A 15,054-nucleotide genomic window follows, 5' to 3' on the forward strand; every position below is an offset into this window, starting at 1 on the left:
TGTGCTGAACTTGCAGGGTGGTGGGGTAGCCTAGTGGTTAAAGCGTTGGCCCGTCACGCCGAAGACCCGGGTTCGAATCCCCACATGGATACAATGTATGAAGCCCATTTCTGGTGTTCCCCAAACTCAGTCAGTCAGTCAGTCAGTCAGTCAGTCAGTCAGTCAGTCCTGAACTTGCGTACCAGCCGTATGAAGCAACAAAGCTTTTCGTTGTTTACTGTTCTTAATTCCACGCCCATCCTCGTACAACCCGAAAACAGGCAGCCATCTGTGCCAACGTGGTCCCAGACTTGATGTGTCACTGCAGTCGAAACTGTGAAGGTGTCCAATGTCTCCCAATTTAACTGTCGACATAATAGTTATCAATATTTTTCCTTATCCTTATCTTCAGAACGGTCAAGTGGAAACTTGAATCCTTTCAATTCCCTTGAAGTGAACGTACAATCACTCACCCTTCATTACCTCCCTTGGTTTTCCGCCAAAACCCGGCACGTGACCTCCTAGGCCTTTGGTCCTCACTCTCTCCTCTATCGCCCTAGCAGACGGTTGGGCGGTCACTTCAGGGTCCTTTCGCGGCGTATAACTTAAAAAAATTGGAAATATAACACAAATTCTGCCGTGAATGTTATATATTATTCATATATTATTTACACCGTTTTCAGACGACTGTTTGCTTACATTTTGCAAGTGTAAACAGTGATCCATCACGTCTCTACGCTTGAATTACACCCTGGTTGTTCTTCTTGGCTTGTTTACGGGTTGAATATGTCTTGATGTTGATTATTCTGTATAATCATATGTGTATTTATTGAATTTATGACTTTATATATTAAATTGTGAAAATTTACTGCTAAATCTTTTCAGATATGATTGCGAATTTGATTCTAATATTACACAACCTGTTGGTATAGTTAACCAGACTGCGTGAGAAGGTGATACAGTTGTGAGAATTGTGAGTTGCTGTGACTACGGGTTGAGCTGTGCTGATATACAATGTCATACCAGTCGAAGTCTGCGACGGGAGAAGGTATCTCCACACACTGTAAGTAAAAGGAAGTCCCCTCCGGCAGAGAAGGCATCACAACATAAGAGGAGCAAGACGACTGCTTCAGGGAAGCAGACATCATCATCCAGGCACTCATCTAGATAGTCCCAATCTGGTAAATCGGCGAGATTGTCGCTACATACGTCTATGCAGCGTCTATCAACAGATATTGATGTGCCTGGCGCTGAAGCAGATGGTGCCAGCTTCGGCAGTCCTCCAGTGTTGCAGCCGGAGATTTTCCTTTCAGTGTCGCAGAGATCTTCCAGTCCTGAGATACTGTCAGCACAGATTAGAAGCATGACATCGCCGATGTCATCGTTGCAGTCTACCGAGAGCAGTGATGCAGTTGGACTATAGAAAGTTACTCACTTTCATGCAAGCAGTCTATTGAAGCCGTTGCAGAACCAGAGACAGCAAAATTCAGGGGGGAACCCGTTAGCGTTTGCGAACGCTGACCCGTCTACTAGGCCGACAGACGAGACAGTTGCAGTAATCCCGCAGCAGCATCCGATGGTCAACGCTGAAGACTTTGCTGATACAATCACCCGTAGGGTGATGCAGGCGATGGAGATGAGGCTAGACGTCGTCAGCAGTAGACATCTCACATCACGGCCTGGCAGATGAAGTACAGCATACTGAAGAAGATGATGCCATCTTCACTGAAGCTGAGGTACTGGCGTGGGTGGCTGATGGTCTCTTGTTATCGTCCCCATCTAGAGACGCTAATCCTGCTGAGACGTACTGTGTGAAGGATGACGACTACGAATCAATAACTATCCCGCCAATGAAGCCCATTCCCCAGGTATCAGACAACCTGAAAGCAGCCTTCGAGAAAGCCTCGAAGACACAGGGGCAACATACTCTGTAGTTTAACCCTAGACGATTCCGACATCACAACATGAGTCAGTTCGACAAGGCACCAGAAGTTGATGAAGATTTATATCTGGTCACTGACTCGAAGTCTCGCAGTTACAAGGTAGAAGATAAGAGACTGGCGCAACTTGATACGACAACCCGTAGAGCCTTTTACGGGTTAGCGAGATCTAGATCCATTAACGAGGCGTTGATGTACGCCTTCAAGAATCCTTAGACGGAAGAAGAAAATATGATCAAGTCTACTTTAGTGGTGCAGCGCAAAGATCAGGAGTTTATCTCCGATCACTTGGCTTCTACATCGGCGGGCATCACCCTTCTACGTCGGCAAGGGTTGTTGAGTTCCAGTACGTGGCCAGATGTCTACACCAAGCCTTTACTAAGGAAGCCTTGGGCAGTGCCTACCCTGTTGACGGCGGCATCCGGCAGTTGTCACGTGAAGTATCTCAAGACTCCAAAGACTTGATGTTGATCAAGTCCGTACAGACGATGAACACCATGGTGCGTCAATCAACTCAGCGTAGTCAACTAAGATCCCGTTTCTCTGGTATTCAGAGAGCCAAAGAGAAAAAGACTTCACGTGGTGGCAACTCGGGGTCTTCTCGTCGTCCCAGTAATGTCAGAAGTTACTCAGGCCGAGAAAGGATCTCCAGGGGTGGCAGAAGATCCCGTTACTGAAGAGAAGGTTCGGGAGAGACGAGTCGCTTCCACCCCCAGCTGTTCCGGTACAACCGTCATCCGTGTGTGGACGTCTTGGCCTATACTGGGAAAATTGGAAAATACTACAGGACAATCACGTCACAGAAGTCTTACGAGAGGGCTACAGCATCCACTTGCAGTCGACACCACCGTTGACAGATCAACCGTTGGTCTTCAAGCACCCTCAACTACAGCGAGACAAGCACTGAAGCTATCGAGATGTTGGTGGTAAAGATGCTGTAGAGGTAGTCGATCAACTCCCAAGAGAAGTTCCGTCTAATCTTCAATATGAAGAGCTTCAACAAGAATTACCTGTTGAAACCAGAGAAGTTCAAGATGTTACATCTACCTCAGCTAAGACATCTTATCTGACCCAACGACTTCATGGCCAGCATAGATCTGCAAGATGCCTATCTACATTTACCAATACATCCAGAATCATGGAAATACCTGAGATTCCTATTCGAAGATCGTCATTACCAATGGATGGTACTGCCGTTTGGAATTTCGTCGGCCCCTTGGTTATTTACGCGAATAACTAAATCGATTGTCGCTTATCTCCATCAGAGGGGCTTACGAAGTGCCTTCTACCTAGACGACGGTATCCAGGCACATCAAAATGCAGATCAACTCAAACTACAACTGCAGTTTACGATCAACCTATTGACACAGTTGGGCTGGCTGGTGAATCAGACGTCGGAGTTGGAACCCACCCAAGATCTACAATTCTTAGGCATCAGATTCCTGACGTCAGGAAATCGCATCCTGGTGCCAGACGACTGATGGCAGAGCATCCAGTCGTGCATACCAGACGCTCTCAACAATCCACTAGACTTGAGAACGTGGCAGCGAATCTTGGGTCTATGGACGGGACAGGCTCTCACCCGCAGAGGAAGATTACAACTTCGTCCGCTACAAAGGTTCCTGATAGCGCATCTAGACGATGTCCAGAAGTTTGCCATCCCACAACATCTAAAGCAAGCCTTGGTGGACAATAAAGTCGAATGTTTGCGGTGGAACCTATTTGAGAGAGCCAAATTACAACAGACATCTATACGTGGTTGGGGGGGGCACATCTCAACGACCAAGTTATGGCAGGGCGGTGGTCACAAACAGAGAAGGGTCTGCACATCAATCAGCTAGAACTGAAAGCAGTAATAGAAGCAGTACTACATTGGGCGGCGCAATTAAAGAATCAGGTACTGATGATACACACAGACAACTCCGTGGTGGCCTTTTACATAAATCTGCAAGGATCCTCAAGATCAGCGCCGCTGCTTCAACTGACGTGTCAGCTATTCGACATCACAGACAAAATCAACCTGAAGATGAGGGCTTGCCACATCCCAGGGGCAAAGAACATCTTAGCAGACGCTCTATCCAGACCAGTCCGGCCATCTCCCGCAGAGTGGAAGTTACATCCGGAGGTGTTCAAGTGGATAACAGCCCAACTAGGCTGTCCTCACATAGATCTGTTTGCAACTCGCTTCAACAATCAGGTGACAACATTTGTCTCGCCAGTGCCAGACCCGCTGGCATGGCCTGTCGACATCTTAGCCATATCATGGGAAGGGATGAAGGCTTACGTCTTCCCTCCACCAATCCTGTTACCACAAGTACTTCGCATGATCAGCCGGACGAGGGTCCTACAACTGACTTTGGTAACGCCTTACTGGCCAGCAAGACTGTGGTTCCCAGACCTCATAGATCTTCAAAGCGAACCTGTACTACGACTCCCAGACTGGCCGAATCTACTCGTCCATCCTCACACCAAGCAGCGACACGGCAACCCAAAAGCATTCCAGCTACACATATGGAATATATCACATACTTCTTGAAGGGTCAAGGATACTCTACTAGAGCAGCCAAGGCAGTAACCTTGGCTCTACGTAGATCTACACGTAATCTATATGATGACAAGTGGAGAAGTTTTGAACAGTATGCTGCTCAACATAAGTTCATGGCCAGAAGAGCGACTAATCCACAAGTAGCAGATTACTTGTGTAATTTGAGGTCCACTAGACATCTAGAAATCTGCTACGAGAAGGAGGAAGTTCAAGCGTCTATTTATCCCGCTATCACCCGCTACGACGGTAGAACTGTCCCGTACTACGGTCTCCTTTTGGATCAGAGCGGTGATCTTAAGGGCCTACAAAGCAGCAGGGTTAGAACCTCCAAGAGCATCTAACCCACATGAAAAAAGAGCATTGGCCTCGACACTCGCCCTACATGGAAATTGCTCAGTATCATCTATAATGGAAGGCTGCTTTTTGAAGTCAGACACTGTCTTCGCTAACCACTCCCTGAGAGACATCTCCACAGAAGATGTATCTGGTATACATCAATTCGGACCTCTAGTCATAGCGCAGCAACTCACTATGCCGGCCAGACGATGAAGAATCTCAACATTGTCACGCAGACTCGTTTACTCCAGGCAACTGTTCCATTGCCACCGGCAGAGAGTCCATATTCCCCTGTTTTACGAGATAAGACAGTGCATGAGTGATACATAGACTCAGTTAGGGTAATGTTCTTGCCTTAACAGATAGGTTGCGATACCAGTTTCGGTAATGTTCTTACCGTAAACATACTGGATCGTTGCAGAATATCTAGACAACACAACGTCAAGTATACTAAATCCACAAAACTTAAGAAGTTTACTTCTAATACGAATGTATAAGAAGGTGGTTCCCCAATTAACATCAAGATAATATTGAAGTTAGCCGCAGATGAAGAAAATGCCCAGGGGGTAAATCGAGCGAACGCTGACGTGAATACAATCATGCAGGGAATCCTGTAGGTGGCTGAACCACCGCCTATCCGTCGGATTTAGAAAGCAAATAATCAATAGTCAGGATAAGGAAAAATATGTAATTTTTATGATAAAATTAATATTTTATACTTATCCTGACTCATGAGATGAAGCGAAGCCCTCCCAACCGTCCCCTCTCACCACACGGGTTTCCCTGTAGACCTGAGTGGGGCATATTTTGGAGACAGTGAGGACCAAAGGCATGGAAGGTCACGTGCCAGGTTTTGGCGGGAAACTAAGGGAGGTAATGAAGGGTGAGTGATTGTATGTCCGCTTCAAGGGAATTGAAAGAATTCAAGTTTCCACTTGACCGTTCGGAAGAGAGGATGAGAAAGCAAATAATCATGGGTCAGGATAAGTATAAAAAATTAATTTTATCATAAAAATTACATTATCATCGTAGCCATTCATGTGGTGTTACCACTAGGTGTGTACCCATTTAAGGCTCATAATGTCAAAGATCCCACACTTTACTTTAGGGGACATTCTGTCTGTCCAGGAACAAATACATTTCTGCTGCTATTTAATAGCCGGAGAATACAACATAACCCGGGCCACACCGGACAATAAGCAGAAACACTACAGCATGCTTCACAGAAGCTGAGGTTGTACATGAATGGGAGCAGAGGGGAGTGTTTGGGTGAATAGATCAAGGGAGGACAAACATTTTTGTTTCCTGTTGAATCATCAGAGAGTACACTACGTGTGATAGGTCACGTTTATAAATATACACCATATAGTTAAAATTTACAGCAGATATAAATGTTGTAGGCCACAAAAGAATGGCGAGTTGTCACCACATTCCTAGAGAAACTTGCTGCATGCCGCAACTATGAAGAACAAGCAGAAAACCTTCATGTTATTGATGCAGGTAAATACATTTTTATTCCCACCTGAAGTCAGACTTATCTATAACACATTAAAGAATGTCTTTTTTTGTAAATGTTCTTCAAAACTATCTCTGGATATTTTTCTAATGGGAATATCAAAAGTGTTTTTGGTTTTTAAAGAAGTTTTTGAGGTATATACATTGAAAGAAATTTCAAAAATATTTTTAGATTTTCAAGTGTTATCTAGATATTATGAAGCATAGTGGTTTCCCAGTCTTGTTTATTGAATATTTTTCGGAGGTTTGTGGAAGTTTACAGTCGGCTGAAGAAAACAAATACTGACATTCAGATATATTCCCTTCAAGTTTTAGCTCCCTAAAGTTCAAGTGGGCTTTTGTTATGGTCAGCATATCCAGCAACGTGTTTCTGTAAAGTTTTTCAAGAACTATCGAGCCAGTGAGCTGAAAATTCAAATTTGTCCAAGAGATTCCAATCATGAAGTTTGATGCAAGAATGGTTAGCAGTGGATACCTGTGTTCTGCATTTATTTTGTTTAGACATTTTGAACTTGACATGACATTCACTGAAGTTTATACATAATTTAGCCATTTGACCATGCTCTTAGATTCTCTCAGAACACATTCTTGGCTTAGTAAATCACTTGACAAGCAAATAATCACACATGAAAATTTGTCCGAGAAGTTAATATATTTCACAGCAACTAGTTTCATAGTGAGTGAGTGAGTGCATCTTTATGCCCCTTTAAGGACCCCAGAAATGGGCTTCACACATTGTACACATGCAGGGAAGTGAACCCGGGCCTTCAGCATGACAGCATGACAAGCAAGTGCTTTAACCACTACCATTAGACAACACCATCGCCCCTTAGGCTGATAGGCCAAGCAATGTTCACTCTGCCATTTCTTCTTAAAATGTAATGTATTGCGCTGAAAATTGTGACATGCCTGAGAAGGCTCAGAGTAAGTCCATTTCTGGTGTCCCCCGCCGTGATGTTGCTGGAATATTGCTAAAAGCAGCATAAAACCAAACTCAGTCAGTCAGTCAGAGTTAGTCAAAGTAAATTTTAACTGTTGTATACTGCAACATTGTGATACTGTAGTACATTCATTCTTAAAGTTAAAAAAACCCTCAGATTTATCTGTACTTATCAGAGGTTGATTTCTACATGTCTACATGTCTGTAAAACTTTCAAAAACTGAATTACAAGTTCCTAATTCCTGCGTGTGGTGGGGTAGCCTAGTGGGTCATGTGGGTTCAATTCATACTTTGGATACAGTATGTGAAGCCCATTTCTGGTTTCCCCACATGGTGACAATGTCTGGACTATTGCTGAAAGTGGTGTAAAACTAAAGCTGAAACTCACTACAGATATGGGCATTTGTCTAGTACCTTTAAGATTTAAACTCACTCACCCACTCATTAGGCCATGAGCCAGACAATTTTTCAGTACCACTCAGAGGGACCAAAGACTTTGATGTTTTTTGAAGTTGTTATGGTCTCTACATATCAAAAAAGTATGATGGCCATGTCGGTTTGGTAGCTATACTCAGAACAAGGCTATATCCAATATGGCCGCCAAATACCCCAACATTTTAGAAAAACGTCAAGTCCAAGCTTTAATTGTGAGTAAAGTTTAGCAAATAGGTTGGAAATGAAAATAGGGAGGTACAAATAGTGCTAACATGATTGAAAGGATTTAATTAATATCAAGTTGTGTTATTTCATACCTTTAAATCATATTTTTTCCTGATTTTTAAGCATCTAAATTATAAGCTCAAAGAACTTTTTCGAAAACTCATCATTTCATTTATTCTGAAGACAGCTCTTTAACTTCAAATAGTGAGAGCACCTTCAAATTCCTTAAATTGGTTAGTGATAGTCACTGTTCCGCATCATAAACATCAGCTTCATCATCAGAGTCACTCGTCGGCCTGTCATGGTCCTCACATACCATGTTGTCACAAGTCTGGTTCCGACATGTCACAGTGCATTTCAGTCCATTGGTAAGGAATTGACAACTTGGGAGTTTGCAGACTGTTGTGTCCTTGCAAGAAATGAACTCAAGAACTGCAACCGAAACAAAGAGGTTCTGTAATCCAGCAAATCTCTATCTGATCATTTTCTTCCACCCATCCATGACCATCTGTTGCCCGTGAAGTTGGATATTCAGCTTTCAGACTGTTGTACCATATTGCAGCTTCATAGTTTGCTCTCAGGATGTGCATAGATAGACAATCAAAGCAGGGGGCAATTGTCCTGATTCAATTGCCCTTTTTCTCACCTTTAATAAGTGCTCAATTCCTGAAACATAGTTGATATTTTTTACTTTGCTTAATTTTTGTTGCATTTATTTCATTGATAACTGACCAGTTAATGGGAGGAAGCCATAATGCTTCGCCCCAAGTTTATGCCTGACATTATGGCATTCAATGCATTTGTAGATACATCTTAATTTTAGCAAATATGGATTTGAAAAAAATGAAAGTTTTAAATGCATTTTTTGGCTGATGTGCCTGCCAAGATCATTTTGGAAAGGTAAGCCCTTTGACATTATTTTCATGGATCAGTTAACTAGAATAACATCTTTGAGAAACGTGTATTCCAGGAATGCTGACTCAGCCCAATCGACCAAGAGCACTTGTATTTGAAGCTAATGAGCATAAAATTCTCAACTCTGAACTAAAGTACCTATACACAGCCTTGACTAGAGCACGTGTGAATGTGTGGATCTTTGATGAAGATGAGGAGAAACGAGCTCCAATGTTTGAATACTTTAAGGCAAGGCAGCTGGTCCGGTGTATCTCCCAGACAGAGGATGGGAATTCTGGTGAGTGGCAGTGCCTATTAGTAATGTCACGCTTTACCGAAGCATCGCCGGCAAGATCTGTACGATATTGTATACAATTCATTTGTTTTATTATCAATTCATATTTTGATGTATAGTGATTATTACTTAGATGCTGCATCAATGTCTTATTTACAAAATTGTTACTAAAGCTCCTTTATAATCTATTTGGCCCTATCAGACCATTGCCATGAAAACAAGTATTGCTAGCTTAAAGCTTTTGCCTAAGGTAAATCATTGCGCCAAATATGATGGATTAAGCCAGACCATGCAAGTGACCATAGCCAATCAGAAACATCCAAATGCACACTCACCTAGATACCCAAAGTAGCATCATGGATACTGCTGAAGGTGTTTTTTAGAACCTGCCTTGGAAATTTAAGTCTCCTGTTTGGACATAGTTTATGTTTCCAGTTTACTCTTAAGTTGGGATGCTGAAAGTTTTCTGTTAAAAAAACAGTATGTGTGACATGCAATGTCCATATTTCATACACGGAAAATACAACTAACATGAATACACATTTGATCCGTCATCAGTGTCCAAGCCCGCTCAAGTTGAGGCAAAACTGACTCGACTCCTGTATGAGGTTGAGTATCACGACTAAGTACTCTGAGTGCATTTGCCAAGACGAATTCTGAACGTCATAAACTTATCACTATTGATGTTGTAATTTTGTTACCTGAGGAAAACATTTGATGATTGATTGTGGTTTATGTGCATTCATATATTCAAAGTTTTAATCATGGAGAGAATGAAGTTTGTCAGTTTGAACAGTTTGTCAAAGAGTCCATTCACATAGCATTCTGCAATCTGTGAATTATTAATGGTTAAGGTTGTGACATGTCACTGAATATTTACTTCAGTGGAAATGGAAATCTTGTTTTGCCAAATACAAACAGTACAGATTACAAAACAGATAGATTATCACATTTGTCTCTTGTAACTTTGTTATTCAGAACAACAGAAATGTTGTAACTTAATGAGTGTGGTTGATAGCCTGATAGGTACTTCGCTGATGGTCAGCTGTTCTTTCTCTAGTGATTGCTTTATTTTAAACTGTCCAGTGGTGTATATTGATTCTCTATATTAGATTAAGGAAACTGTGGTCAATAAATATGGCCTGTTCTACAGTTAACATCTAGTCTACATTTCAACCTCAATTTACTTACGTTGGGCTTCATTTGACAGAGTTTACCCACATGGTGTTTGCTATGAAGTCAGCCCCTGAGGACTGGGTGAAGAGAGGAGATGAGATGATGAGCCAGGCCCTGTATGAGGTCGCTGCCTGCTGTTACCGTATGGGTGGGGACGACAACAAGGAACAGCTAGCCCTTGCTCACTGTCAGGCACAGGGGGCACTCAAGCTGAAAGACACCCCTCGGAAAATGAGGGAAGAGTTTGTGTGTGCTGCTCATAAGTTCCTACACTGCGGAGATGTCATTAAAGCTGCAACATGTCTACAGAATGCACGTGAATTTGAGCTGGCAGCAAAGTTGTTCCAGAAAATGAAGAAGTTCCAAGAGGCAGCCAGGCTGTTCCAGAGGTCTGGGAAACATGCTGATACCAGTGAGTGCTATGAGGAGCTCGGATTGTACAACAGAGCAGTGGAGTTGCTAGACAAAGAGGCACTGCATGAACTTGCCATTGATTGCTTGAAGAGGTACCAAACAAAAGTACAGGTGAATATTTTATTGTCCTGACTTCACAGAGTGCCCCCGTGTTCAGTTGGTTCGTTTGTTGTTTAACACTGCATTCAGCAATATTCGAGCTATACGGCAGTGGTCTGTAAATGATGAAGTCTGGGCCAGACAATCCAGTCATCAACATCATGAGCATCCGTCTACGCAACTGGGACACGATGACATGTGTCAAGCACGTCAGTGAGGCTGACCACCCGATCCTGTTAGTCGCCTCTTACGACAAGCATTGGTTTCTGAAGATCTTCATGGGTCATACACAACGTACACATTAGCCAGAATCAATACCAAATATGGGTTGGTTCAGATCAGAAGTGGTTAGTGTCCATGAAGAATATTATACAAAATTGACAAATAAGCAAAGAAGTAAATCGTACTTGGAAGTAGTACTGAGCATCCATCATGCTGTTCTTCTCCATGATACTTTTGGGGATTTAATCGCAAGTCTTGGAGACATGGTGCCTGAATGCAAAGCATATTAAGTAGTATAGGGAACAGGGGTTTTGGGCCAAGTCCGGACCAAGTATGACATTAGCTTCTTTTACCCAGTGAAGCCTTTGTTGGACCCTTATGACTTCCCTCCACGTGACTATTATGGGCCCCTGGAATGTTGACTTTACCTGTGGAGGGCCTCGAGAAACATAGTGGGTTGTGGGGCATGATCAATACCTCTGGTTCTTCGGCCACTGTCACTCGCTTATGTTTGATCTGAGCGCAACAATTTAACGTGAATCTCCTATGAAGGCTTGTCGGGCTTGTTGAACCCCCTGGCCCCGGGATCATGAACAAATCTTAAGTCTAAAATTTGCTTAGCACAAAAAAATCTGAAGTCTAAAAAATTGGCTTAGCTAAGATTTTAGATAAGACTGGATCATGAAACTGTCTGAGCAAAATCTTAGCTAAGACTAAGACTAAGACAGTTACCATGGCAATTTTAGAATGATGTAATCATGTCCGGCCGCGCGCGCGGTCACTCTTAATTACTAGAGGAGAATAGTTTAGTAGCAGGCACCTGCTGAAATGTTCCAAACAAGTCAACTGACGCTTTTATCCCTGCTGCGGTGAATTTAGTGTCTTTACGGTTGGGATATGTTGGAAAATACACAAACACGAACTCCTAAGTGCGCTTTCTGCAATATTGCATTGGACAGTGTTTACAAAATCACGTTTCGCGAAGGCCGGTATTGAGACGCCTATTACATCACGTATATTTCATATTCAGCTGCTACAAATGTATCACTGTTTTCCTCATACATTTTAGCATCAAATAAGAAATTGTCTTTGTCACTAAAACCAAGTTTCTAAGTGATATGAAACAAAAGATATTGGGCATAAAAATGAGCGCTGTGCGCGAAAGACAGCACTTTTTATCCGCCGCAACGGACTCCGTCCGTGCGTGCGTCCGTCCGTCCGTGCACATTTGTTTTTCCGGAGCAGAACTCTAAAACCGTTCAATATTTCTTCACCAAACTTGGCACATAGATAGGTCTGGTGGTGTACTGCTGCCTTTAGGTAATTTTGGAATTCTGAATAAAACATTTTTGGCGTTTCCATGGCAAAAAGTTTGACTTAGACTGAAATTAGTGGTAGTGCTCTTTTCCGGAGCTGAACTCTAAAACGGTTCAAAATTTCTTCACCAAACGTGGCACATTGATAGATCTGGTGGTGTACTGGTGCCTTTTGGTAGTTTTGGAATTCTGAATAAAATATTTTTGGCGTTTCCATGGCAACAAGTTTTGACTTAACTAGAAATTGGTGGTAGTGCTCTTAAACCGTTCACTATTTCTTCACCAAACTTGGCACATAGATAGATCTGGTGGTGTACTGGTGCCTTTTGGTAGTTTTGGAATTCTGAATAAGATATTTTTGGCATTTCCATGGCAACAAGTTTGACATAGACTGAAATTGGTGATAGTGCTCCTTTGTGGAGCGGACTTTAAAAACCTTTCCATACTCTCCTTCCACTTTTCTATATACACACCTAAATATTTGACATTATCATAACTCGTAGACATAATCATGAAGAGTATTTTGCCATTGCGAGGGATATTGATGACTTTGTCTTCTTGTTCTGATAACTTCTCAGGGGTGCACTTCAACCCAATGAGGTGTATGTTGTCGGGTAGGAATATCTAGGTGAGTGATATCGTGTCTTCCACGGTCACGGTGACCCCTTGCAGACTGGTGTGGGAGTCGACACCCACCCGCACATAAACAGTGCAAACGTGATACTGGTGTTGTTTGGTCCACCGGAGTTTGCTTCCTTTCGCGACTTCAACTTTGCACTGCGATGGTTCACCTAGGTAGACTTGGATGATTAGCGTGGAATTCGCCGGTAAACGCTAGGATGTTGACCACGCCTTCGAATTCAGACACCACCTGCAACCCCAAGTTTTGCACCCCGGATTTCCTCAATAGCATGTGGGCTGTAGCACTCGAGACTGGGCTGATGATTACACTATGCCTCTGCGTCGGGACGAGCAGGGTTCGGTTGTTCACGACTTTGTTTTAGTAGTTGTCTTTGTTCTCCGTGAACACGTAGGGGGAGCCGAGCGTGATGTTGAGAAACCAGTCGACTTGAGAGGGTAACAACATCCATTTGTCGTCGTCAGTGAAAAGGAGGGCATACTGCTTGTGCTCTCAACATCTTCTAGGCCGAACAGTTTGCTGCCGAATGATTGGTATACCGACCATCTATCCTCACCGATGCAGACTAGGTCGAACTGAGTGTTGAGGGCCGCTCCTGAGGTATCGACTATATCACCTAGGTTTCTACCACCACTGACAGAGGGGACTTCAACGCGTTTGTATGTGTTGTTTTTAAGCTGCAAGGCGTACAGTCTACCCTCTATTCCGGGGTCGTCGAATCCGCGTGTGTCCCCAAGGTCGTAGATTCCTACATTGACGCATTTTTTCAACCTCATAGCTGTCCCGGGTCCTTGTGCACTATTCATTTTATGTGCAGCCTCACGCTTAGGTATCCTATATTCACAGGATTATGCTTTATATCTAAAATTGATATTACCAACTCTGGGATGGTGCCCCGAGTTAACTTCTTGTATTGCCGCGACGAAAACGACTCGGTTTTGCAGTCGTTGTACTTCTCCGTTTCTCCAACCTGGGTGAGAATGGCCTCATCATACCCGGCATGGTCTGATTGGCGTTCAACCTCACATTGACCTCCGACAACGACAAAACGCGAGCTGGTGTGGAACGTCGGCCGTGCTATCGTCAAGAAGACCACCATCAAAATCAGCGGCAACAAGGTGCTGAGCATCGACGACAGTGATTCACTGCTATGGGGACCTCTGGAAAAGCAAGGGCGAACGTGTTAACGACGTGTACCAAGGCATCAGTAAGTCGACCCGGTTGAGCGTGGGGTACGGCTTCATGCAACATCAGTTGTGTACCTAGGTATATATAATGAATAGTCTACAGTTCGTGAAAGTTGAACCCACGGAAAGTTGTTGTCTGAGAAGCTGGCAGATGGATGTATGTAAAAGTATAGATATCGGTGTCCTCAAACCTCTGATTGTTGGCAAACTCTATAAGCTGGAGTGCTTCGCATTTTCAATCATGACGATGCCTCGTTGCAAAACATACAAGAAACCCTACTACTCTGCACCTGTTCCGGGTGGGCTGAGTGTATAATAGATGAGGTCTATCTAAATATATATTAAGGATTTTATGGTCACCTCCTTTATTTTTTTATTAAGATAAGGTTTGAAGGGTTACCTCCCTTCCCTAGCCAGTGGTCCAATTAGAGATTGCTATACTCAGATGTAGACACAATGAATACCAGAATATAGATATCGACGACATCAAACCCCAGATCACTGACAAAGTCAACGAGGAACTGACCGACCTGGGGAGCCTCAAATTTCAGATCACGGTGAAAATGTCACTCGATAAACAGCAAGCGGATTGGTCCATTGAGTATGTTAAGCCTTACTTCAGGGGTAAACAAGAAGTCGAGACTCAACCCGAGACGATAGACGAGTCCATCAACACGTCGCTTCAGCAAATACGAGAATACCTGGAATGCTACATGCACAGGGGTTCCGGGTGGGCAGTGGATAAAATCGATAAGGTCTACCTAGACATAGCTAACTACGTACCATTCAGAGGTGGATCGTATCTGGACTTATTCCCCTACAACAAGCGATAACATGCTATGATCAATGTCAAAAACAAAGGAGATGATTGAATGAGTGTAGCGATCAGATCCGCC

At 43.3% G+C, this 15,054-nt stretch overlaps 1 protein-coding gene across 3 annotated transcripts in view; it reads left to right on the forward strand.

Annotated features, from left to right (window-relative positions):
* The window catches only part of LOC124274230 (TPR and ankyrin repeat-containing protein 1-like), a 45,722-nt gene that overhangs the window by 15,774 nt on the left and 14,894 nt on the right, over positions 1 to 15,054 (forward strand). For all 3 annotated transcript variants that reach the window (XR_006897894.1, XM_046709569.1, XM_046709568.1), the window contains exons 4-6: positions 6,201 to 6,300; positions 8,886 to 9,107; positions 10,315 to 10,805. Coding sequence is in view for 2 of the 3 variants with exons in the window: in XM_046709569.1 (XP_046565525.1) it covers positions 6,201 to 6,300; positions 8,886 to 9,107; positions 10,315 to 10,805 (813 nt within the window). In the remaining variant the exon portion in view is untranslated. The remainder of the gene's footprint in view (positions 1 to 6,200; positions 6,301 to 8,885; positions 9,108 to 10,314; positions 10,806 to 15,054) is intronic.

This window comes from Haliotis rubra, unplaced genomic scaffold (genome assembly GCF_003918875.1).
Source record: "Haliotis rubra isolate DU_JTF1 unplaced genomic scaffold, ASM391887v1 Scf189, whole genome shotgun sequence".
Taxonomy (NCBI): domain Eukaryota; kingdom Metazoa; phylum Mollusca; class Gastropoda; order Lepetellida; family Haliotidae; genus Haliotis; species Haliotis rubra.